Genomic DNA, 27,500 nt, shown 5'->3' with positions numbered 1-27,500 from the left:
CTGCACGGGTCACTTCCTGTTGGTTCAGCAGGGCCAGAGTGCCGATGGTCAGGTGCAGTTTCGCTGGGTTCTGGAAGATACTCACTTCCACTCCTGCGTCCTGCTCAAAACATATCAAATCAATTAAAATTTAAATCTATCAAACATTTTATTGATAACCGATGAATCATTCATAATAAGACCAGGAACAGTAGCCGTTTCTCAATGTCAAGGAAGGATCCTCGGAAGCCGGAATTTCGAGGATGCTACGTCATCGACATCCGTCGAAGGACTGTTCCAATGTCGAGGATCCTCAGAATTTCAACCAAGGGCGGAGTCCTTCGTTCGGAAAATTTCCCATATACAGGAAAGGGTGCATATGTGTAGACTTCGCGCACTTCGCGCTCTCAAATCGCCCACAATCCTATGCGCGCAGCTTTGCTATCTTGATTAAAAACAAATACAAAATGTCGGATGTTAGCGGAGTCGGAGCAATAACGGGGCAATATGCTTTTAAATGCAAGTAGGCTATATTTACGTTACCATACATTTGTTATAACCGTCATATAAGTAAAGTTTAATGTTTAAATGCCAGTACAAATTACTACCGTATTGATATTACAAATTACGTTATGGCTAACCTGTCATTTTAACAATTGTTAGCTTGTTTGCCGTCACCGGCATTTCACATATTTTACCATTGCATGTGTTTTAACAGCTATGGACGCAGTTCTGTTCACTCAGGCAACAATCATTTTTAAATCAATAAACTCTTTTTGAAATCAATATTTTGTCTCAAATTATTGATTTATTATTATTGATTTATTTTGTTAGGTAGGCAGCCATGTAATAAGCGGGATAATGTATGCGAGCCCGTTTTTACAGCGAATACAACCCTTTTAGGTTTATTCAAGACCCCTCCGCTTCGCGTTAGAGTTCGCGGGATTTCACTAACGGACGCAATGACGTGCACTTGCTAGAATGTTCCATTTACGTGTTCTCTCGAATCCTAAAGAGGATCCTCGCCTAGCCTCTGAAGGAAATGACTTGGAAGGACGCGTCCTGCCAAGGAAGTATCCTTGACATTGAGAAACACCTCGAGACTGAGAAAATAAAAAAGAGTGAATTTTTCTATACATATACATAATACATATTATATTACATTAAATTATATTTTACCTTATTACATTGCATTATATTAACCATATTATATTAACCTTAAATATAATATATTATATTAAATATAATATTATATGTAAATTACGCTTATAATAAAATATAATGCATTATTTTATATTAACCTTATTATATTATTAAATTAATATTACATTATTGCATTAACTACTGCTAACAATAAGAACAAACATTTAAAAAGTAAATAAAGTGATTTTTGCTTTAAACTTTCTCTCTTTCTCATCCATTCAGACTATCTCTCTCTCTCTCACACACACACACACACACACACTCTCTCTCTCTCTCTCTCTCTCTCTCTCTCTCTCTCTCTCTCTCTCTCTCTCTCGTCCATTCAGACTCAAGTCAAGTCAAGTCAAGCTTTATTAAGATCCCTTTTGGGCAATTTGGTTGCAAGCACAGGTAAACAGACAAAGAAACTGACACATACAATACATTATGGTAATAAATAACACGTATTACAAAAAATTAAAAATAAAAAACCTTAAAAATACCTATTAAGACTTATTTAATAGTCTAATTGCACTCGGAACAAAAGAGTATTTGTATCGATTATTTTTAATCTTTGGTAATCTATAGCGACGACCTGAGGGCAACATAGAAAACTCTGGGTATAGAAAGTGTCCACTGTCTGAAATCACAGAATGGACTCGACTCAAAACATTTCTGTTAAACAGATCTGTCAAGCTTCTTTGCTCTTTACCTATAATCTTCCCACTGTTTTTAACTAATGTTTTTAGTGCATTTTTGTATTTCACACTAAGATTTCCAAACCAGCAGATAATGGAAAAGGACAACACTGGCTCTATATAAGACTTATAGAATAATTCCATCAGAGTTTTATCTATGTTAAATGATCTTAATTTTCTAAGACAGTAAAGGCGCTGCTCTCTCTCTCTCTCTCACACACACACACACACACACACACACACACACACACACACACACACACACACACACACACACACACTCTCTCTCTCTCTCTCTCTCTCTCTCTCTCTCTCTTTCTCTCGTCCATACAGACTCTCTCTCTCTCTCTCTCTCTCTCTCTCTTTCTCTCGTCCATACAGACTCTCTCTCTCTCTCTCTCTCTCACACACACACACACACACACACTCTCTCTCTCTCTCTCTCTTTCTCTCGTCCATTCAGACTCTCTCTCTCTCTCACACACACACACACTCTCTCTCTCTCTCTCTCTCTCTCTCTCTTTCTCTCGTCCATACAGACTCTCTCTCTCTCTCTCTCTCTCACACACACACACACACACACACTCTCTCTCTCTTTCTCTCGTCCATTCAGACTCTCTCTCTCTCTCTCTCTCACACACACACACACTCTCTCTCTCTCTCTCTCTCTCTCTCTTTCTCTCGTCCATTCAGACTCTCTCTCTCTCTCTCTCTCTCTCTCTCTCTCTTTCTCTCGTCCATTCAGACTCTCTCTCTCTCTCTCTCTTTCACACACACACACACTCTCTCTCACCTGTCCGCAGTGTTCCAGCACTTGCTCCCGAAAGCGCAGGAATCCCTCCTGCACCTGAGGAGAATTCAGTGCAAACGACAAGAAGTGTGTGAAAGGTTGCTTCCTCCGAAAGCTGTCAATCAAAACCTCAACGCGGGTAACAGCCGAGGCGACTGCAGCCCTGTGTGCACCTGTGACCACTGACACACACACACACACACACACACACACACACACACACACACAGAGATAGAGAAGTGCATTTCCATAAACCCACAGCCCAACCACAGGAAGAACACACAGTCCTCACCGCTGCACACAAGAACACACTTCTGCCAGAACATCCTGCAACGAGAACATCGTGACCCCTGCAGCACCTTCACCTCACACAGCAACACTTCACTAAACGCTAACGCAAACGGAAACACACCACGCATCTCCTCTGAGTGTAATATCTGAAGAAGATGTGGGTGATGATGTTTGCACATGCAAAACTCACATCCTAGGGTCTTTTACTTATTTATTCATTTAATTCGTTTATTTGTCAGGGACAATGTACAAAATACATTAATCTTACGAAAAGATGTTTTGTACCAGAGTTAGCAAATGCTAATTTCCATCTGCAGTCCCCGGGCAGGTGCACACAATATTAAAACATTACATTACATGTCAGTTGCACTAACAAATACATGCTATATTAGTTTTGGGCATTAAAAGAGCAGTTTTCATATGCGGTTGCGTAGAGTATTCTACATTTACATTTAAATGTATGGATTTGGCAGATGCTTTTATGCATTCCCTGGGAATATGAGATATGATTCATGACTGCGAGTAATGCTGTGAGATGAACTGCATTAATACTTCTGGGGTTTCTTACCGATCTGTCCTTCCACGCCTTGCTTTGGGATGCTGATCGACGTCTTTGTCTCCGATTCCAGTCGTTTACGAGTCTCTCCCTTCTTACCGATAATATATCTGTCAAAACACAAGAATGTTGCTGAGGATTGGATCAGAAAATGGAAAAAGCTGCAATAAGTCCTGTTTCGTTTCCACTGTGGAATAAAACATCTCTTTTAATTTCTTTTGAACTCAAATTGTAAGATATTTGCTGCGTCACAATTCTTTATTACGGGTGAAACTGGAAATATGAGAATATGGTGCATAAAAGTTCCTTTATTTCAGTAATTCAACTAAAAATGTGAAACTAATATATTATATAGACTCATTACATGCAAAGTCAGATATTTCAAGCCTTTATTTGTTATAATTATGATGATTATGGCAGCTTATGAAATCTGCAAATTCAAAATTAGAATATTGTGAAAAGGTTTTCAAAAAAAAAACGAGGATGAGAAAAAAAAGATTTTTAAACATGATTTATGATATGAGCGTGTTTTGCGTGTATATACAGCAGAATTGTGATGAGAGTGACGGAAATAGTCACATTAATTCTGATATGACTGAAACATCTGACCCGGGGTGCGTTTCCCGTACAACTATATCGCTCGCTGCTTAACTACCATAGATGCATCGTTGGAGAAATCAACTAGCTAGTCACGACCATAGACATGTACAAAGGCTAGATGGCTCAAGGCGGAGTCAGCTGTGTCGTCAACTTGGCGGCCATCTTAGGTCAGGAGACTGCGCTGCTGCTCCCTGCTGCTGTGGACGGAAGGTGAGTGACAAATGCTCGTAACTTGCTGAATTCTTGACGGATTTACAAACGGTTTGGTTTATTACAAACCTTTTTAACGTGGCTATGATTTGTGCTGATGCCGATGTTTAAATTGTAGCTTCACGTTTTGAATGTATGCAGTTAAATAGCCGCATCCCTGACGTTTATGACACACCAAGCCATTTGAAAATCGGTTGAAAATTGAGCAAGATATAGTTATTTCAGCACTACATGCACAATAGACTTTAATGTTATAACTGGACGAGCGGACCTGTCCTAAAATGGCCGCCGTGTGACGTCGTCGGGTCCCATTGGCTCTCAGCGCCGGTAAGCCATCTAGCCTTTATACATGTCTATGGTCACGAATGTTTCCCGAAACCGTATGTCGCAAAGTATCGTTCACCACGTTGGTTTATGACGTCTCGGACGCGGTGGACTAATAACTTATTTTAATTAAAGGTTGGGTAGGTAAGAATTGTCTAAAGAACTTTTTTTCAAATTGGCTTAAACTGTCTTTATATACCAATACATAATTAAAATGTAAGTACTTTGAAAAAGAGAGTATAAAAATTTAGTGACTATAGAGCTGGTAAGTCCCGCCCCTTCCGAAAACCCCGCTGGACCTCAAAGTTGAAAAACCGTCAATGCAAGTGAATGGGAGAAAATAATTATTTTCTGGTCCCGTTTGAATTGTGCCATGAATGTGAACATATGTTGTCTGTGAATTTTTTATATAATCTTTCGTGTGAAGAATGCTACAATTTAGCGGGTAGAAGTTTGATACGGGTAGACTTTGTGTGAGAGCACTTTGTGGACGTCAACTCTTCGCTGCTTTCGACGCGTTTGAAACGTCAACACCACTAGCACACGGCTCTAGCTCACGGATCCCGCTAGACATGGCTGTCTTTGGTGCACTTCACCGCCTTCTTTCAGGGAGAGGACAAAATCGTTGAGGTTGGCGAAAACCACGGGTAAGTCAACTTTATGCGGTGACGTCACATAGGCGACATGTAGTCTTTCTCGTTATGTCTTTTCCACAACTGCTAGCCGACGAATCATACCATATACTGTCAAACTTGTAACATGAAAGATTATATAAAAAATTCACAGACAACATATGTTCACATTCATGGCACAATTCAAACGGGACCAGAAAATAATTATTTTCTCCCATTCACTTGCATTGACGGTTTTTCAACTTTGAGGTCCAGCGGGGTTTTACGGAGGGGGCGGGACTTACCAGCTCTATAGTGTATTTAATCTTTAATAAACACAGCTCATTAATTCCTACCGGGACGAAACAAGTGATTGGCTTGCGCGACTGTCACTCTCCGTCGCCATGACTACCGCCGCTATTACTGGCTCCGCCCACGTGTTTAGGTGGGAGTGAATGGAATTAATGAGCTGTGTTTATTGAAGTCACTCAGTTTTTTATACTCTATATTTCAGAGTACTTGCATTTTAATTATGTATTGGTATATAAAGACAGTTTAAACTAATTTGAATAAAAGTTTTTTTAGACAATTCTGACCTACCCTACCTTTAATCTGTTTGAGATCGAATTAACGCTAGATTTTGTCATATACGTTACAGACATGGCATCTGAAGACCATTTCTAATTGTTCTCAGTTATTTTGCTTTATTACCAGACTCAATATTTGGCTCGTTCTTACACAGTAGAGCAGTGGTTCCCAACCTTTTGTTGTCTGAGACCCCCTTTTTCCCCAAGACAATATTTGAGGGCCCGCTTCACATTTAATAATATTATCGCTCTTGTAAGCTTGCAGCAAGGATGACAAAATATGTTGTTTTCAAACAAACTGTATGTTTATTGTAACCAGATATGTTTATGCACAAATAATAGCCTATAATATTGAAAATACAATAACAAAAACATCAGTAGGCCCTTTGTAATTTAGAAACGTAAGCCTAGGAGTAGCCTATAAACTGGCCCTATTTTAAATGCAATAACAAAAATATTCACACTGGTGTGTAGGTACAAAAAAAAAGAAAGAATATAGATTATTACTAAATGACTGCTGTCTGGGAACTCAATACTTGCATGTTATTTGTGAGGCTTTATCAATGTGAGGCTTTACTTTTGACACTTTTGGCGCTATAGCGAGCGATAATAAACTTGCGTTTATAACCAGAACAATGCGTCTTTCGGAAGAACATTGTAGCCGGAACTACTTCTCTCTGTGTACGTCTATGACGAGTCACGCAGGTCCTGGGCTACTCCGCATCCGAACCCGTGTAAAATAGTCCCAGTGTAAACACTTATTATAGGAGCACCAGTGGCTCAGGATACGACAAAAACACGGATTGGAAAATGGATTCATGATGAACTCGCTCATTATATAAACGTTGTAAATTTTGAACAGAAAAAAGTTAAGGACTTTTATTTAATGCTCATTGCTCAAAACTTTTCAAAATATGACGCGACCCCCCCACAGAGCTCGCTGAGGCCCCCTTGTGGCCCGCGACCCCCCTGTTGGGAACTGATGAGCACGTTCGCACATGCGCAGTCTTCAAAAACGGTGCTTTGAATCTCTTGACAAACTAGAAGACGTAAATTACATTTGTATGTATTCTAAATAAATAACACAGGTTGTGCTGAATGTCAGCTTGCTTATTCTGCTAAAGATCAGGATTTATTCAGTCTACATCTCATGTAAACTAGAAACTAGAGCTGTCGTTCCAACCGCACAAGTTTGCGATGCTGTTTGCGAACGTTCGTTGGAACGATGGTTTCGGGAAACACCAAATCGGTGAACTATGCTGATAACGACGGAACTTGCGACCATAGTTGGCTAACGATGCTTTCGGGAAACGCACCCCAGTATCGGATTCAGTACCACAGACGGAAGTGGCACAAATCAAGACTTGATAAGATCAGATGTGGTTTGTGCCGTTCACACTGACATGAGATCTGAGTCACTCACATGTGAGCAAAAAAACAAAACAGATTTAGGCCACATTTACCGGCTGTCTGACTCTAAACGCAGCAAAATATTGATCTAGAACATATATACTGACTTATAAAGGACACTTGGCACGTCTATGGCACAGCGGAAGCCTTTCTCTGTCTGCTGTATGTCGTGAGCGTCACACGGCTCGTCCAGGCACTGCTCAGCATCTGTGGAGAAATATTACACTACATGATGTGAAACTACAAACATATGTGACCACAAAACCAGTCATAAAGGTTTTTTTTATTTTTTATTGAGATGTATACATCATCTGAAAGCTGAATAAATAATCTCTCCACTGATGTGTGGTTTGTTAGGATAGGACAATATTTGGTCGAGACACAACTATTGAAAATCTGGAATCTGAGGAGCAAAAAAATGTAAACATTGAGAAAATCTCCTTTAAAGTTGTGCATTTATGTTCACGATTGTGCTGCATTCACTCACAAAAATACATGTTTTATATATTTACGGTAGGACATTTACTAAATATCTTCATGGAACATGATCTTAATATCCTCATGATTTTTGGCATAAAAGAAAAATGGATAATTTTGACCAAAATCTGTGGTATAGTTGCTATTGCCACAGATATACCCGTGCGACTCCAGACTGGGTTTGAGTGACAGGGTCACATATATGAACACTTTTTTTTTAATAAAGCACAAACCTGCTTCTGAATATGAATAATCTTCTTCTTCTTCTTCTTCATAAGATTCCTCCTGAACGGCATTTTTTCTGTAAATTCTCCCGTGGATGTTAACGAGAGCCGGCCGTAAGATTTCCATCACGATCTGCTGAATACATTTTGATAACTTTCGTAAGTTACTTTGGATAGTGTGTGGGATTTCCTTTTCTAGTTTATTGCATTACATTTTGATAATTGCCTTTGTACGCACATATAAATTACTTGCAAGTGTGCTATGTTAATTGTTCATTCATTTTAAAAAATTAAATGACACGTTGACAAAAAAAATCTAACTAAACACTGGATTTAAAGCAACAACCAAAAAGTAAAGTATTTAAAACTAAATAAATCAATTCCACAACTCATAAGACAGCTCAATACATATATAAAATCATGCATGAATTTTATCTTTATTGGGAATACAGATTATTTTTCTTCTTCTGAGATTCTTACAAAATAATTGACCTCTTATCAAGGGGCTAATCACTTTTTTCTTAATTTCTTATTTTGTTTACTTATCATCTACTAAAACATCTACAAATAATGACGGATTTCTCATTATATTTCAAGTTAATTAATTATGAACGTTTCTTTTTTTATAGTTTCAGGACAAATTACTAAACTAAAACTTTGGCTTTTAGGGAAGCATGTCTGTTTATGAAATCCTCTGAAAATACATTAAAATTCAGTACAAACACTGTTAAAATAATGTTTTCTAAACACTGGTGAAATTTAATTATCTATAATACCGTTTCTGTGTTAGCATGTGCTTCATTTGACTTTGCTACAACAATAATAAACCACAAACGAGGGTGAAATAACTCAGAACTCATTAAAGAACAACATAGAACATATACTCGCTTGAATGTATGATTATTAATAATTAAATTATTAATCTTTATACCTTTGAGATGTGTCTGTTTACATGAGTTTCCACTTCGCGCTCACTTCCGCCTTTACGTCACGTCCTCTGCTGGGAGAAAAGGATTTGCAATTTATTTTATTTATTTATTTTTAAATGAAAAATTAATTAAATTATATGTAATAATAATAATAATAATAGTGCCCAATGTACAAAAACATAACATATAAATGAATATCACATCACATTTGCCGCATAACGCCACGACGTTAGGGGGCGCGCCAACATCTGATCAGCGTCAAACTGACGTAAACAAACCAACTGAAGAAAGAAACAACAGCAGCGGCGGAGCTTTGGGCGACACAGGTTGTAATCATAAACATAGTACACGATTTTAACACTTTATTTACCTTAATTTTGACTTATTCTTGTATCGATTGCTCTTGAAACGATAATGAAACGTGGAATAGTGATAATGGCGCTGTGTTGTCTCTGTTATGTATGAGTTCAAAATGGCAATACCATTTTATTAATGTATTTTTAGGTCAAAGTTAAAGATTTTTTTTTATAATTAAATGTATTCTGTGCTCTCTCTCTCTCTCTCTCTCTCTCTCTCTCTCTCTCTCTCTCTCTCTCTCTCTATATATATATATATATATATATATATATATATATATATACACACACACACACACACACACACACACACACACACACTATGGGGATTTTCTATAGTAGTAGTGCGTGTCCTTGCCCATCTTGAATGAACTAAAGAAATGTTATTTTTTCACAAACTATATTAGTTTTAAGTAAGTAAGATGCTTTATTGACATTGTACACAATACAATGACATTTAGAGTGGGTACTCTCAGAGAACACGGGTATATTTTATATGAGCAGACTACAATATATATTCAATGTTTGCATAAGCGTATTGCGCTGATGTATGTATTGTAAAGGTCATATAGAGCGTGTTGTAGTGCATGTAGCTGGTGTCTGCAGTGTGTTGATGTGTGATCTGTCCTGTCCAGGTTGTGAATGGCAGCATCTTCGTCCTCGTCCTCGGCTGGCGGGGTCAGTGGCAGCTCGGTGACCGGCTCCGGGTTCAGCGCTTCTGAGCTCATCCCACCCAGGAAAGTCCTGTACACGTACCCGAAAGGAGCTGGAGAGATGATGGAGGGTGTGTGCTCCGTTTCACTCTTTAGTTCTCTTTTGTTTTGCACTTAGATGGCACATCCGGCTGCAACATAAGCCTGTGTTATAAACTGCTCTGGAGAGATCTTTACCGTTACAAAACATCCAGTTGCGGTCCTTCGGTTGTGGCTCTTGTGTTTCTGGGGCAGGGGTTGTTATGAGGGGTAATTCCCGCCGGTAAGTTAAAGGGTTAGTTCACCCAAAAATGAAAATAATGTCATTAATGACTCACCCTCATGTCGTTCTAAGCCCGTAAGACCTCCGTTCATCTTCGGAACACAGTTTAAGATATTTTACATTTAGTCCGAGAGCTTTCTGTCCGTCCATTGAAAATGTATGAACAGTATACTGTCCATGTCCATAAAGACATCATCAAAGTAGTCCATGTGACATCAGTGGGTTAGTTAGAAGTTTTTGAAGCATCGAAAATACTTTTTGGTCCAAAAATAACACAAAATAAGACTTTATTCAGCATTGTATTCTCTCCCGGGTCTGTTGTCAATCCTTCACAGTTCCGCTGATGGCGTAAGACGCTGATGACGTGTTATCCGGTGCGCCCGAGCTTCATTTATAGACTGAGGGAGACGCACGCTGTAAAAGTGTCTCATCCGCGACATGCACATTTACGCACCATTAAAAAAATTATATCCACGCAAATAATGTAGAATAGCTTGAATATAGCGTGCGTCTTCCTCAGACTGTAAACGACGCTCGGGCGCACCAGATAACACGTCATCAGCGTCACTGGGGAGTCCTGAACGCAGATTCACAACAGACCCGGGAGAGAATACAATGCTGAATAAAGTCTTATTTTGTGTTATTTTTGGACCAAAAAGTATTTTCGATGCTTCAAAAACTTCTTACTAACCCACTGATGTCACATGGACTACTGTGATGATCTTTTTATTACCTTTATGGACATGGACAGTATACCGTATATACAGTTTCAATGGAGGGACAGAAAGCTCTCGGACTAAATGTAAAATATCTTAAACTGTGTTCCGAAGATGAACGGAGGTCTTACGGGCTTAGAACGACATGAGGGTGAGTCATTAATGACATTATTTTCATTTTTGGGTGAACTAACCCTTTAAAGGGACGGTTCGGAGTAATTTCGACCTAGGGTCGTTTGCACCATGACCTCGAGCCAAACCTCCCCAGAAGCTTTTCCCCTCGCTGGAACATTATTAAAGTTAGAGATTATTCTGGGATATCAGCCGAATGGCTCAGTGCAGGCGCTGACGGATCCAAGGTTGTATCTGGTAAATTACCGCACTAATAACACCAAACTTCTACAGTACTGCACATAGCTTCTGTACTCATAAAGCGAGGCATTGTAAAGTGTGTAAGTACATCAGGAGTTTATTTAAATAACACTTGCCTGATGGCTAATGCTACCGCTAACCCGGACGTCGAGGTCACATCCGTGATTTGGGAAAAGCTGTAAAAGTCCTGGCAGAAAGCGATGCGTAAGGATGTAGTGTAGCGACGCCCAGTTCCAGGACTTTTCCCAAATCACGGAAGTGAGTGACCTCGACGTCCGGGTTAGCGGTAGCATTAGCCATCAGGCAAGTGTTATTTACATAAACTCCTGATGTACTCAGTGCTTGAAGTGGGGAAAATGTGCCGGTACTCTTGCATTGGCAAATCATGACATTTGAAATTTCTACAGGGAAAAACAAAACTTGGAGATATTGCTGTACAACAACAATTTATTGTTATTTATTAACAACATAAATGTATTTAAACAAGTTGTGTGTGTGTGTGTGTGTGTGTGTGTGTGTGTGTGTGTGTGTGTGTGTGTGTGTGTGTGTGTGTGTGTGTGCATCTCTTTACAAAGACAACTAAACATTTTCTTTTTAGAAGTTGGTCATTATAAACTTGATAGTCTTGATGTGTGTTAAGATGGGGAGTGTGTACAACAATGGGCTTTATGCACAAACTATGGACAAACTGATTAATCCAGGTGTGCCTGACCAACAACAATAATCAGACACACCTGGATTCATCAGTTTGTCCAATAATGGCAGACAGGAAACAAAGGAGCTGGCTAAAGTTCAGGAAGTAGTGCAGCTGTGCATAAAGCCCATTGCATGTAAATCGTAAACAACAAAAACAAGCAAGTAAAAGCTCTGATCTTGTCTTTTCAGTCATACTTCCATATGTTTACAAGACAGCAAACATAAAAAATAATAATAATAAAGTACACTCAGGTTTGATTTGGGATGTACCTGTCTGTGTAGGCCATTACATTAACTAAAAGAAAGCTTATATTGTATATTCTGACTAGTTTTTTTATTTTATTTTTTATTAAACTCCATATACTTTCACCCAAACTGAATAATAAAAACAAGGTTAAATGGGTACATTTTCTATAAATATTATTGAGTCTTCATTTTCTTGTCTGACATAGCAACTCCAGTTCTTGTTAAAACATTAGACGTGCTCATTCTGTGCATTTTGGGCACTTTTTGTGTGAAATCATATTTATTTTGTCCATCAAAAGTGTGCTTTCACTTTAATTGAGCGTGACACATTAGTGCGGTAATTTACCAGATGCAACCTTGGGTCCATTAGCACTGCTATTCGGCTGATATCTCTAAATGTGTTTGCATGTTTTTCTCAATGCTGATCTACTGCCTGCATTTGCCTTTTTCCACAGATGGATCCGATAGGTTTTTGTGCGAGTCTGTGTTCAGCTATCAAGTTGCATCCACTCTGAAGCAGGTTAAGCATGGTAAGTACTCAGTTTCACAGGCGAGGTTTATCTGGTCCCAGACTGACATGCATGAGGTCCTGTTTACACCTGGTTTACACCCGGCATTAGGATGCGTTTTGGGTCGACCGGATCAAAAGTACACGAGGGACACACATGCCCGTCCTGATTTCTTCGAGGGTCTCTGGGCGGGTCAGAGAACATTGTGCTTTGTACGTTTTTCATTTCCTCAAACCAAACTGGTCTCTCCAGCTGACAAAGTTTAAATCAAAATGTTTTAGATCCCGTTTAAACCTGTATTCAGCATCGTCCACTTGTGATCCGATCGACCAAACCGCATCTTAAAGGAGTAGTTCACCTCTAAAGGAAAATGTCCTGATACTTTACTCACCCCAATGCCATCCTAGATGTTTGATCTTTGATCTTTCTTCAGTAGAAAAGAAATTAAGTTTTTTGAGGAAAACATTTCAGGATTTTTCACTTTGACAGTTTATTTTTAAACCTAGTGATTTTATCATATTTATTGGTATATATTTATAGTTTTTGGTCATCACGTTAAAAATAACATTTGAAGTTCTGTACATGTTTTTGCGTGTGTGTGTGCGTTTCCGTTTCTTATTCCCAACGTTCACATTAGCTTCAAGTCTTTATTGCAATCAATAAAACTGCTTTATTGGCTAATTAGGCAAGTGTGATAACGGCATTCAAATATAATGAATTAACCATAATTGATGGTTTTGTGTGGATGTACAGTGAACAGAAATGCTCGAGCTGGCTTATTGAAAACCAGGAAGTAACTGTGCATAATTCCTACATTTCCTGAATTCCTAATGGACTATAAGTCATATTAAATTGAAAAGATGGACACCTATTCATCAGCATGTATTGATTAATCTACACTTTAAAAAAATGATGGGTTGTTTAAATTTTGGGTCAAATATGGACAAACCCAAACGTTGGGTTAAAAATTTAATTTAAAAATGTAACCCAACGGCTGGGTTTGTCCATATTTGACCCAAAATTGGGTTGAAACAACCCAGAATTTTTTTAAGTGTATGTTGTAGCATAAAAAAAAAAAGATTTTGGTGCGACCAAATCATGTGCTGGTGCGACCAACTTAGAAAGTGCAACCAGTGGAAAAGTTAGTCAGGGCTCCAGACTAACTTTTCCACTGGTTGCACTTTCTAAGTTGGTCGCACCAGCACATGATTTGGTCGCACCAAAATCTTTTTCTTTTTTTTTTGACACTGTTATTGAACTGAACTGATCTGGATAACGACGGTTGTCTCTAGAGCTGAATTTGAATTGGTCTCATTTGATAATGACCTGCTATAGAAATAAAGATTGAGTTGATTGATTGAGAAACGAGATTGACAGATGGTTGCTGTTGTGGCATCCGGTCTCTGTTCTCAGATCAGCAGGTTTCCCGGATGGAGCGACTGGCAGGACTGGTGGAGCAGTTGGAGGCGGACGAGTGGAAATATAAACCCATCGAGCAGCTCCTGGGATTCACCACCTCATAACTGCGTTCACAGCCGATGTGAACGTCTTCATTAGCCTGCTCTCCCTCGTCTTCAATGAACTGAACAGTTATGAATGACACATGTACTGTCGGTTTATATATCGTTTTGCACATTTTTAGAGTTTTTGTGATCATGTGTGTAAATATGCATTGTGTTTCGAATAATAAAGCCTTAGTAATACCTTAAAATAACAGAATACATGAACAATACAATTTTTTTTAAGCACAATCAATAATGTTGCATGAGTTATTTTGAAGGATGCATTCAAATCTTTAACATAAAATCTTGTTAACTTTCTTAACGCGTGTTCTTGGTCTGTCTGAGCACAATTTATTAATGCATGATATTTTAAAGAAATACAAACTCCAAGTTTATTTAATATGCCACTTTTCACACACATTGTTTCAAAGCAGCTTTACAGAAAGTCATTAATGTGTGTATTATCTTCATGCTTTATACAGTGGTGTAGACAATTAATGTCTGGCTTTGAAAACTCATCTTAATATAATAAAAAATGTGTTAAAGATTTTATATTGTCATATTGTGTAGTTGTGATTTGGAGTCGATTGTTTTATTTGTGATTACCAAATTAAACATGCCAAATTATGCGACATAACTGTCTTTAATAAGAAATTATGTATGAACAAATGCAAAAAACAAGAGAGAATCACTGAAATATTAATAACTGATTGTGTTGTAGTCAATGTGTGCTTTTTTCTGTCAGCTTATGCTTTTTTTTAATGCATAGTAAAAAAAAAAAAAGTTTGACAGATAAATACCTTAAAGGAGAACTCCGGTCAATTTTAACATTGAGCTCAATTTTTAGTAAATTTGGAGTGCTGTCAATACAGAGAACAACGACAAAAATCGGTGTTGCCTACACCGTGTTTTCCTCTTTTTTAAATTTACACCCTATTGACTTGAATGGGGCAAGTTTTAAACTTAACCAGTTCTTAGTCTTATCATCCTTGATGTGTCATTACAAGTGCCCAGCCATGTTGAGTGATTCCTTAAGAGTGAACACGAGTGAATCTGACTGCAGGAGATGTGAAAGATATGAATAAAAATGATGTTATATCAGCCAGCGCACAGACCTGTATTTACTTCCTGTTTTCGGTGGAAGTCCAAAGTAGTCGATTGTCGAGTTCACGCGCGTGATCATAGTAACTAAACCTATGCGCGTGAACTCCACAATCGACTACTTTGGACTTCCACCGAAAACAGGAACTAAATACAGGTATTTGCGCTGGCTGAATTAACATCATTTTTATTCATATCTTTCACATCTCCTGCAGTCAGATTCACTCGTGTTCACTCTGAAGGAATCATCTAACATGGCTGGGCACTTGTAATGACACATCAAGGATGATAAGAGAAATAAAAGCAGGTTTAAAATTAGACCCCATTCAAGTCAATAGGGTGCAAATTTTAAAAAGAGGATAACACAGTGTAGGCAACACCGATTTTTGTCGTTGTTCTCTGTATTGACAGCACTCCAAATTTACTAAAAATTGAGCTCAATGTTAAAATTGACCGGAGTTCTCCTTTAACCAGGTTTAGTATTTTGTTCTTCACTCATATTTAAAATTATCTCCATCACTTTTGGCTCCTACTGTATTTGCACTGAACTGAATAATAACAACACTATTGTCTTTTTAGAGCTGCTTTACAGCGGAGTTGAATTAGTTTCATAATTTATTAATTATTATATATTTTGGAACATTTATTCTGTTATTGAACTGAATCAACACTAAACTGAATTTAATCAACAGTGAACTGAACTGAATCAACACTGAACTGAACTGAATCAACACTGAACTGAATCGAATCAACACTGAACTGAATCAACACTGAACTGAATCAAGACTGAACTGAATCGAATCAACACTGAATTGAATCAACACTGAACTGAATCAACACTGAATTGAATCAACACTGAACTGAATCAACACTGAATTGAACTGAATCAACACTGAACTGAATCAACACTGAACTGAATCAGCACTGAATTGAATCAGCACTGAACTGAATCAGCACTGAACTGAATCAACACTGAACTGAATCAACACTGAATTGAATCAACACTGAACTGAATCAACACTGAATTGAACTGAATCAACACTGAACTGAATCAACACTGAACTGAATCAACACTGAACTGAATCAACACTGAATTGAATCAACACTGAACTGAATCAACACTGAATTGAACTGAATCAACACTGAACTGAATCAACACTGAACTGAATCCCAAGGGGGTAATCCATCCGCCGGAAACTGAAGCCTCCGCGGGCGCCGCCATTGTAGCAGAACTTCACCTGCTGTTAGCATTCCATTGACTCCCATTCATTTTGGCGTCACTTTGACAGCGAATAACTTTACATCTGAGGCGTCCAAAGACTCCATTTGTCCATTATTTATTTCTAAAGAAACTCGACAATGTATAAAAGGCTCCATTACCTTGTATCTTACGTTATGGCCCCGTAGAAGCCGTTTTTGTAAAAATAGGCTAACGATTGCGTCATAACTCACGCGACTCTCTGTCGCACTGTAGAGAAATTACCGTATACACCGGCGGAGAAGCTCGCAGGCAATCGGGGGGACGTGGAGGCATAAAGTCCGATAAAGTGAAGGGAGAAGCCCACAGAGAGTGATAAAGTTGATCCTACTGCTAGCTCATGGACAGCTAATGCTCATGCTCTCCGTCTCTGCGAGATTCGGAAGGGAATGATTCAGATTTCTCTCCGCACAGCTACTAGAAGACTGACAGCTGTCAGACACGTTGCTCACGTGTTCAAGCTCAGTTTGAGCCTGCGCAGTTCGCCTGGCGATCAGGAAGTGAGTGCTTCAAATGGGCTTCACTTTTCTCCGTTGAAGTCTATGGGGTCGCTGTGTCCATCTTATATACTGTCTATGGCTGAATCAGCACTGAATTGAATCAGCACTGAACTGAATCAGCACTGAATTGAATCAGCACTGAACTGAATCAGCACTGAACTGAATCAGCACTGAACTGAATCAGCACTGAACTGAATCAGCACTGAATTGAATCAGCACTGAACTGAATCAGCACTGAACTGAATCAGCACTGAACTGAATCAACACTGAATTGAATCAGCACTGAACTGAATCAGCACTGAACTGAATCAGCACTGAACTGAATCAGCACTGAACTGAATCAGCACTGAACTGACTCCTGCTGAATAACACTTCTGTCTTCTGTAGAGCTGCTTTATTAGTATAGTAGAGCTGGGCGATAATTTTGCGACAATATAAACAATCAAATAAGCAGTTTAGCAATATTGCTTTTCAGATAATTTTCTATTATCCTCTAATGTGTCATGCATTTATTTATTCAAAAGCATGAGTGTCATATTTACACTTGACCAGTACAAAAAATGGTTTTCAGTGCATGACTAATTTACATTTCAGGCGTTGAGTTTAGTCAACTGAGGAGAAGAGAAGAAAAAAAGTGTATAAGAAAGTAGTTTTGCTGAAGCATGCAGTGGCTGAGGGTTAGTGTGTGTGTGTGTGTGTGTGTGTGTGTGTGTGTGTGTGTGTGTGTGTGTGTGTGTGTGTGTGTGTGTGTGTGTGTGTGTGTGTGTGTGTGTGTGTGTGTGTGTGTGTGTGTGTGTGGACAGACTGACGGACAGCAGCTGTTGAAAAGGAAAACAAGACACACATTATCTGTCCTTGAGAAGTAGGAGCTGCTCCCACACACACACACACACACTTAAACAAGTCTTCAGAGGTGTGTGTTTCACATCCCTCCATCAAAGCTCTCAGATTTGACATTTAACATCAACTGTCTGGGGGATATTATATGGAAATAATACGAATAAAAGTTAAAACTTGGGGGACACTGGGAAAGGGGGAGCGCAGCTGAGGTAACGCGAGCCCCGAGTTCCTTCAGATCCTCAATAGATGTTTATCAAGTAAAGCAGAGATCTCGCTGCATAAAAGCACTGGACGTTCTGTTCCGTTTTAGATGAGATGTTGATTGAACACTGTTGCACACAAGGGCGTTTCTAACTCCACACACACACACACACACACACACACACACACACCGCTGGGTCCTAAAGCCGGACCTCGAGAGGGTGGAGCTTAGAAAACTACATTACACACCAGAAATCTGAAGAAAGAAAGAAAGAAATAAAGAAAGAAAGAAATAAAGAAAGAAAGAAAGAAAGAAAGAAAGAAAGAAAGAAAGAAAGAAAGAAAGAAAGAAAGAAAGAAATGTTTTGCATGAAGAAAATAAAGCCCAAAAAATAAAGAAACAAAATCAATTTTACATCTGTAAGAATTTTGCATAAAATAGACCCATCCAGACATTTTACAATACTTAAATTCGTATTATAATTCTTAATTAGTGATTTTCATTACTGTAATACAGTTTTTAATAATAAATTAAAGGCAGTACAACAGATACAGTGATGTATAAATATTTAGTAGTTAATGTAAATTTAAACAATATATTATTTTTATTTTAGTAAAGAAAATTAGTTTTGTGGGGGTTTTTTGCGGTATAGAAATAAGAATTAGGGTTTAAAGGAAAGTATTTATGATGCAAGCATGCTTAATTTTCTTCATTTTATTATTCTAAATTCATAAATATTATATTTTTATTGTTTAAAGAAAAGTATTGATGAGGCAAGCATGCTTAATTTTCTTCATTTTATTATTCTAAATTCATAAATATATTTTTATGGTTTAAAGAAAAGTATTTATGATGCAAGCATGCTTAATTTTCTTCATTTTATTATTCTAAATTCATAAAATATTATATTTTTTACAGGTTTCTAACGCAGTAGTGGTCAAATGTGATGGGGATGTTTGTTTTTAAAGAGCCTACCAGTTTGATTAAACCATCAAAATATGAAAAAAGTATTTTATATTTTAAAATATTTTATAAATTTGAGGGAAGAGCAAAACACTAAACTTGGTAAAAGTATTTATCAAAATTACAGCCTCTGGGTTTATTTTACTGGCACACATTGACTAAAACATAATCGGTTATTAATATTTGGCTGGTTCTCTCTTGTGTTTGCATGTGTTCATACATAATTTCTTTGTATGGACATAAATTATGTCACAATTTGGCACGGTTCACTGTGTTATGATCACAAATAAAACAACTGACTCCCAGTCCCAGCACAAGCATGTGATAACTGTACAGTACTGTAATCCAGCACATTGTGCAAACATTTCTCTTTCCGCCGGTTTTCAGAAGAACAAAAGCATAAAGCCCCACACACTCAGTTCTGTGGTTGACTTTATGACAACATTAGGATCATTCACACTCATAAAGTACATGAGTGACTGAGGTGACGTAGAGTGTGTTTTGTTGGCGGTCGGGGACACGTGTCTGTGTTTTCATTCAGAGGGAACTGTTTGTCCTCTCTCTCGTGTGCTGAAGTACATCTGCGAGGTTTGGCTTCCGTCCAACATCCCCACGCTTCCTGCAATATAGCCTAACGTATAGGAATGTGTGCATGCAGACCTAAATATAAAGGCCGTGGTGAAGCTCTAGCCCGTCTCTGAGGGTTTCACATAACTGATTTCTTGAGCCATTTTCTTAATTCTTTGTCCTGAAGAGGTTCATTATTTACTGTTGAAGTGGTCAAATGATTTCAGTCAAATGTTTTAACCTTATCCAGCCATTGTTGAAGCATTTCATGGAAATTATTACAGCTGCTTTAGTTATTAATGAGTTTTACTCAACATGATTTTGATCCTAAGCAACCTGGTATTGCAGATTTTAGTAACCCTATTGTAGAGGATTAAACTTGCAACGCAGTTATAGATTTTTTTTTTCCAAAGCGACCACTTTGATCCATAAAAAGTATAGAAACTATGAAAAAAGTAGAAATTATGACATATAAATCAAAGTACTTACAAAAAAAACAAAATTATGACATAAAAACTCTAAAATTATTACTTACGTAGTTGAAATTATGACATACTAAGTCAAATTACTTACAAAAAAACTAAATTATGACATAAAAAGGCGAAAATGATTACTTACGTAGTTGAAATTATGACATACTAAGTCAAATTACTTATAAAAAACTAAATTATGACATAAAAAGGCAAATATTATTACTTACGTAAAGTTGAAATTATGACATACTAAGTCAAATTGCTTACAAAAAAACTAAATTATGACGTAAAAAGTCTAAAATGATTACTTACGTAGTTGAAATTATGACATACTAAGTCAAATTACTTACAAAAAACAAAATTATGACATAAAAAGTTGAAAATGATTAGTTGAAATTATGACACTAAAGTCAGAGTACTTACAAAAAAAACTAAATTATGACACACTAAGTCAAATTACTTACAAAACAAACAAAACTATGACATAAAAAGTCTAAAATGATTACTTACGTAAAGTTGAAATTATGACAAAAAGTCAAGATGACAAGGAATCCTCTGGAGACAAGTTGTAGAGAACCCAAATGCCAAGAACAAGAACAAGAACAAGAACAAGAACAAGAACAAGAACAAGAACAAGAACAAGAACAAGAACAAGAACAAGAACAAGAACAAGAACAAGAACAAGAACAAGAACAACAGTAGTTACATGAAACTATCAATAGACACATGGCAAACATGAGAGCTTACATACACAAGACTAACGACTAGACGAGGGACACCTGTGAACAATGAAGCAATGAACCAATGACAACACATCAGACACATGGCAGGATCACATGACTTGAACAATGGATCACATGACATACATGAAACAGGAACAAGAAACAAAACCCAAAACGTGACGCATAGGCACAGGCAAATGAAGCCTCGTGAAGCACTGAGGCTTTCCCCTGAATGCTTCAAGCATCAAGAGTGTCAAAAACAGCGCCATCTTGTGGCAGGTCAAAGTATAGCAGCCATGTTTATGAGCAGCTGAGTGCGATGTTTTATCCACGAAGCACAGGCCGTATCCAGATCTGATGATGGACCTGCGCCTGTACTTGACGACAACACAATCCTGACGTGTGTCTCGCTGTGAAGGCCTGCTTCCCTTTCCCTCTGTACAGATTAAACGTTGTCAAAATAGTTCCAGTAATGCTAATGCTAATCCTGTGCGAATAGACCCGCTGTGTACGTAAATATTTCCTGTTTAATTTTCCACAGTTTTTCAAGTATGGAGACGCTTGAAAAAGCATTCAGCACACAATCTAATCTGAAGTCAATTAATACATCGTTCGACCGGACAACACTGTTTTATATATATATCAATATGTGTTTGCACACGTGATGTCAGGAAGCAGCGTAACACACACATGACGCCAGGAGTGACGGCGGTGTGTAGAGCGAGTTCCTCTCCCACTTCTGCTGGTTTCACTGAGATCTCTGATCCCGGCCATTAATATTACAGACGTCCTGTTGTAAAATATCATTACTCCATATATCCTGGTAAAGCTAATCCCGTCCGAATGGCTTAAGTTGTGTATCTCAACCCCGAAGGCCTGTGTGACTTTTTTTTTTTAAACCATGACATAATTATGACTTTTTTTTCCATAAACTTGACTTTTTAACTTTGTAACTCGTGTTTTTTTCATTTCAAAAGGGCAAAATCTTCTTGGCAAGTTGTTAAGAATCTAATTTACTCAAATAACGACAAATAAACACATGCCTTTACATTTCAAGCTTGTTTTTTTTTTTTTTTTTTTTTTTTTTTTACCTTTATTTAACCAGGAAAAAGTCCCATTGAGTTACAATAACTCTTCCTGGCCAAGATAGGCGGCCAAAAAAGTTGCAAATAAAAAAGACAGGACAAAACACGTCTACACAACAAATCTCTATACATAGACTATACATACACAAACAAAACATTTTGTTTAACTTAAGTAAATACAAACATATAATTTAAAAGGGTACCTAGTTTAAAAACGATTACACCATTCAGTCAAAGTTGACTTTAAAAGGTTTTTAAAAATATTAATAGATGGAAGTGATTCTAAATTTAAGGTGTTTTGGAGTTAATTCCAGACATTTGGTGCATAAAAAGCTTTTTTTTACCAAATTCTGTTTGAAAATTCTGTCAATTTGAACTCCAAAGGAATTAAATGAATGTGAGGAATGCTTCAGTAAACAGAAAAACCTCAAAATTCAAACTAAAAATGCAAAACAATTTACCAAAAAAATACTTTATAATGTATACATGTGTATCTGAAATGCACATTGAAGAAAAATTACTTTAGGATCCAGCGGAACAGCTCATTTGATCCAAATAGATGTTATATTTTTTGTATATATTTTGTATATATATTAATAAATGGAAGTGATTCTAAATTTAAGGAGTTCATTCCAGACATTTGGTGCATAAAAAGCTTTTTTTTTACCAAATTCAGTTTTTGTTTAAGGTGATTCAGACGTATATGCAGTGCTAATATTGCATCATTCCTCAGGAAAGACAGGGTTCCTCCTTCCCTAAGCGTCTTCGAGACACATTTGCCTATAGAGGTCAGAACTTCAGCAGTTGTCGTCAAGCAGTTTTGCTGAGGTGTGAGGAATCGCAGGCGTTTCTAAATGCACCGCATGCCTTTAGAGCAAACGAAACCTGTGTTTATGTGTGGACCCATTTCCATCCTATAGTCTACACCAAGTGAACACAGAAAGGGTCTCCTGACAGATATTTCAAGGCCCGTTGATGTTTTCAGTGTTCATGCAGTGATTCTAACGCATTACATGCACAAGCTGCAGCAGGACTCGAGGGTTGATCCTCTAGGAAAACACGCTTCACTATAGCAAACAGAAGACGTGTTGTGGGGGCAGGAATGTGCCTGTCCGTGTGGGACGGCCTTAGTCCAGACTTTCATTCCCAACTAGGAAACGTTTAACCCTTCCTTCACAAACCCTATAAGCTTTATTAGCTCAAAGACCAAGAAAAAGCACATTAAATCCTAATCAAGTAAAAACTGGACACACTTCCCAGTCAAGATTAAGTTTCTAAGTTTGTTTGCTCTTTCTAATGCACCAAAGTGTGTTAACTTGGTTAGTCTCAGCAGTCACATGTGAACAACCCCCAACAGATTCAGGCCATTTGCTACTTTTAGTTTGGTTCTGGTTAATGTGTGAAGTGTTCAAGTGTCCATAGACTTTTTAAAATCAAGTTTTTTTTGTAACACTTTATTTTACAGTGTCCTTGTTACATATGTTACATGTACTTACCATAGTAATAACAGTAAATTATGCATAATTGCATGCAACTAACTCTAAACCAAATCCTAATTATACCCTAACCCTATAGTAAGTACATGTAGTTGCTTAATATGGCTCAGGACTTAAATATATAATTACACTGTAACAATGACAGCTTAAAATAAAGTGTAACCGTTTTTGTTTTTTTGTGTGTTAAAATATTAGGGAAAGTGTAACTACTCAACTAACAAAAATACATTGCCATTAAGTTATGAAAACATTCATTTATTCATTCATTAAAAAAAAAAATTAATAAAAGTATTTTTTCTTAGTTAGTTACTATATGAGCATTAAGTGAACATTCCATTGTATAATTTAAACATTGTGGGAATGTTACTTTTAAATGTTCTCTAAACGTTCTAAAGCAAGTTGTTACATTTAAAAAAACGTCCAACTGAAATGTTTTGAGAACGTTCTATTGCCGTTGCTGGAAAATCCTTTGTTCTTAACTTTGACAGAACGTTCTAAAAAGTTGTTACATTCAAAAAGTGTCCAACTGAAATGTTTTTAGAACGTTACTACAGGCCAGATAACTTTGAACGAACGTTCTATTGACGTTACTGGAGAGTCCTTTGTTCATAACTTTGAGAGAACATTAGCCAAAGTTCTGAGAACGCATTTCGTCACTGTAAACACATTTTTATGTTTTTTTGTTTTGTTTTTTTAATGAGGTCATGAAGTCGCATGCATAAAAACAGTAGACAATGAATACTTTTTTAATTAAACAGGTAAAACGATAAAAACGTGACTTTGAGGCGGCATAAGTTGGCAGTGTCAGTGTTTATTCAGTGAAGTCAGTCATTGTGTTGCTCTTCTTGCACGTACTCAATGAAAGCGCTGCTAGATTCAGTATTTCACAATAGGCTACAAACTGCTGTTTCGATTCAAGATGCAAATCATCATATCGCTCAGTCACACCACATCCAAATGAGCAGGACGTGAGATTCGCCACTACATGTCCTGAGAGAGGACAATAGGTGAAGTGAGAAGTGAACTATCCCCTCCTCCACTGGAGACAATAGCCGGACTGCAGTTCTCATTCTGCTCCGTGTTACCAGGCGAACTTGGGACGCGAAAGACGTGACGTTAACGCTGATTGGCTGTAAAGTCCGAGGGGGCGTGGCCAGCGCCAGCGGGTATATAAAGCGGCGCTGAACGGGTTGCGTCAGTGTTTTGCAGAGACTCTGCAGATACTAACAGCTGCTGCACTTAATCCGGTTCACACAGGTCTTTGTTAGTTGTTAGTCTTTGTTACGGACTATTTTCTCTGGAGGAACCGACAGACAATTCATCGCATTTGAGGATATACAGCACAGAATATCGGTGAGTTAAGGTTTTAATGTTTAAACAGAGCTGTTTTTATTGCTGTTCATTCAAAACCTTGAAGTACAATGAGAGAGCAACAATGCACATACACACTTCTGTGGCTGTGCTGCAATATTATCATCAGCCGTGCACAATTAAAAGCATGTTTGTTTAGTTATAATGACTCTAGTTTGTTCTGACTTGTTTACCAGCTGCTTTTGTGTCGCGCGCATGAATAATAAAAACGTACCTTTTCTTCTACAGACTGAATAATGCAGCTGATTTCCAGCCTTTCATCTGAAGACTCAAGTCTCACTTCCACACCAACATCTGACGCTCCATCCAAGCGCTTATCCTGGAGCAAACTAATGCAGAAACTGCACAGCATCCAAAGCATGGACTCTGATTCAGACACACACAGCAGCAGCTTAGATGATGCATCAGATGCAGGTAAATATCAGAACCTTCTGGTCCTGGATCTAATGCACTTCTTTTTTTTTCTCTCAAACTTTCCATGCAAGATCTTGATTTTAATGCATGCATTTGTCTAACGCAGGTTCCCTATCCATCCCTGATCTGTCAGAATCCGAGATGTTTTTCGACCCCACTGAAGAGGCATTGTGCAAAGAAGTGGTGCAACTCATCGCACTTAACCTGACGGATGCCAAAGATGGTGTCCTGCACTGTTCCAAACTCCTTATTCCAGAGAAACTTCTGGAGCACATCGGGCACGAGCTGGTGCACCTGTCGGTCAGCGAGCCCTGTGGTTTGCGAGGTGCCCTCATCGACCTGTGTGTGGAGCAGGACAGCGCGTACGAGGCTGCGGGACAGATCGCGGTCGACCCGGATCTGGTGCCCACGTTCCAGCTGACCCTAGTGCTCCGGCTCGACTCCAGGGGTCTGTGGCCCAAGATCCAGGGGCTCTTCACCGGCAGATCTCCGTCGTCTCCGGTCCTTAGACGTGCACTTAAACTGAGCACTGGATTTCGAGTTATTAAAAGAAAACTGTACAGCTCAGAAGAGCTTTTGATTGAAGAATGCTGAGACCGACTCCATACGTCTCATGGACTTTTACTAGGTTTTTTTTAAACTAAGCCTCTTGTAACCATGTCGCCCATGAAGTTACAATCGTGTTGTATGACTGTTCAACGCGGTAAATGACCAACTCGCAGGGCATTTGTGATGCTGATTTATAGGGTACATTAAAATACTTTAAATGTTTGTTACTGAAGTTGCACTTTTGCTGCCGTTCCAGTGAAGCTGGCGTTTCGGAACATCTACCTCAGGTTTATGGAAACCAGATATGGCAGCTATTTTCCATGCAAAACATTGTTTTTTTTCCTTCTATGCCAGTTTGTTCAAAGATGTGTGACCGTGTGAATGCAGTTATTGTGCCCTTGGATCAAATGGAAGAGGACTTTTAAACATTTTCTTTTTTTAAATGGTCATATGCATATTCCATGCATCTTATTTATTTGATATTCAAATGCAACATGTTGGGTTTTTTGTACTTTGAAAGAAATGCAAAAAATAAATCTTTTTAAAGAATTAATGTCTTTGGTGTTCTTGAATGCTTTCAGCCAATCAGAAAATAAATGACACTTTCACACAAACACATTACAAATTAATGCATATATTGACACTTTTATCCAAACTTGCGTTCTAATAATGATACTGTGTGCATTTGATCAATTCATGCGTGCCACAGATTTGCTATTCAAAGTTTAATTATATAATGCATTAGTTATTCTTACAACTAATGCACTGAATAATCACATAACCACAGATATAATGCATTATAATTAGTGCTGGGCAAAGATTAATCGCATCCAAAATAAGTTTCCATAATATGTGTGTGTAGTACTGTGTATAATTATTTTCTATATATAAATACACACGCATGCATTAATATATTTAAGAAAAATCTGTTCTTTATATATAAAATATATATAAATATATACACAGTATACAAATGCAAATATTTCTTAAATATATACATGCACGTGTATTTACATATACAAAATAATTATCCACAGTACACACACATATATTATGGAAACACAAACTTTTATTTTGGATGCGATTAATCTTTGCCCAGCACTAATTATAATACTTGTCTATTCATTGTTAGACGCATTCAAACACAACTAATTATGTGTGACAAGGAATTGGCAAATAAAATGCATTTTAACTTTGGTTAAATATTTGCGTTTTGAATTTGTACATTATGAATACCTTGATCATGTATAATGCACAATTAACTTTTTTTTTGAGAGATGCTCCATTATTGACTGTTGAGATGGATGCACTACTAGACCACTGATATCAAGAACTGTCTTACAATTATTGATCCATACAGGAAAAAATATGGCCTTTCAATTTGGTCATAAAATGATTTATTAATAATCTGATCAACTTATCAATGAAAGAGTATTCTAATAGTTCTGCTCAATATTAAATGAAGGGTTTGTCTTTCTCTCAGCGTTCCACACACACACTTTTACTCTTTTTTTGGGTGATTATGAACGTGTAGAAACACATGATTCAGCAGCGACTGTGGCATCAGCTGACGTCCTGCGTCTACACACACACACACACACACACACACACACACACACACACAGAGGACAGTGGCACATTCAAACTTTATTAGTATTCCGAGTGAAATAATTGCAGCGTAGTCTCTGCCAGCGATGAAATATTTCCACTAAAAGTCAT

At 37.8% G+C, this 27,500-nt stretch overlaps 4 protein-coding genes across 5 annotated transcripts in view; 2 read left to right on the top strand and 2 right to left on the bottom strand.

Annotated features, from left to right (window-relative positions):
* Nucleotides 1-8,946, bottom strand: part of ascc1 (activating signal cointegrator 1 complex subunit 1) — a 15,486-nt gene extending 6,540 nt beyond the window's left edge. The window contains exons 1-6 of one of the 2 annotated variants that reach the window (XM_079595096.1): nt 8,871-8,946; nt 7,949-8,072; nt 7,346-7,445; nt 3,509-3,606; nt 2,653-2,831; nt 1-100 (exon numbers count right to left, since the gene is read on the bottom strand). The exon at nt 1-100 is cut by the window's left edge and continues 34 nt beyond it. In XM_079595096.1, coding sequence (XP_079451222.1) covers nt 1-100; nt 2,653-2,831; nt 3,509-3,606; nt 7,346-7,445; nt 7,949-8,066 — 595 coding nt within the window. In that variant the 5' untranslated portion in view covers nt 8,067-8,072; nt 8,871-8,946. Of the gene's footprint in view, nt 101-2,652; nt 2,832-3,508; nt 3,607-7,345; nt 7,446-7,948; nt 8,076-8,870 lie in introns of both variants that reach the window. The other variant, XM_079595095.1, reaches the window with a different exon arrangement.
* A 135-nt stretch (nt 8,947-9,081) lies between these two features.
* Nucleotides 9,082-14,466, top strand: anapc16 (anaphase promoting complex subunit 16). Its single transcript, XM_079594516.1, has 4 exons — nt 9,082-9,194; nt 9,860-10,008; nt 12,685-12,759; nt 14,152-14,466. The coding sequence occupies exons 2-4, from the start codon at nt 9,867-9,869 to the stop codon at nt 14,259-14,261; spliced, it is 327 nt and encodes a 108-aa protein (XP_079450642.1). The 5' UTR covers nt 9,082-9,194; nt 9,860-9,866; the 3' UTR covers nt 14,262-14,466.
* Nucleotides 14,467-24,644: 10,178 nt separating this feature from the next.
* On the top strand, nt 24,645-26,330 carry ddit4 (DNA-damage-inducible transcript 4). Its single transcript, XM_079596076.1, has 3 exons — nt 24,645-24,800; nt 25,047-25,232; nt 25,339-26,330. The coding sequence occupies exons 2-3, from the start codon at nt 25,055-25,057 to the stop codon at nt 25,824-25,826; spliced, it is 666 nt and encodes a 221-aa protein (XP_079452202.1). The 5' UTR covers nt 24,645-24,800; nt 25,047-25,054; the 3' UTR covers nt 25,827-26,330.
* Nucleotides 26,331-27,004: 674 nt separating this feature from the next.
* dnajb12b (DnaJ heat shock protein family (Hsp40) member B12b) overlaps nt 27,005-27,500 on the bottom strand; it is a 19,804-nt gene continuing 19,308 nt past the window's right edge. Inside the window, exon 9 of the mRNA XM_079595961.1 lies at nt 27,005-27,500. This exon is cut by the window's right edge and continues 510 nt beyond it. The gene's annotated coding sequence lies outside the window, so the exon portion shown is untranslated.

The sequence above is a fragment of the Phoxinus phoxinus genome (assembly GCF_949152265.1).
Source record: "Phoxinus phoxinus genome assembly, chromosome: 21".
Taxonomy (NCBI): domain Eukaryota; kingdom Metazoa; phylum Chordata; class Actinopteri; order Cypriniformes; family Leuciscidae; genus Phoxinus; species Phoxinus phoxinus.
The sequence above is the reverse complement of the archived record's forward strand: the minus strand, read 5'-3'. Positions and strand labels throughout refer to the sequence as shown.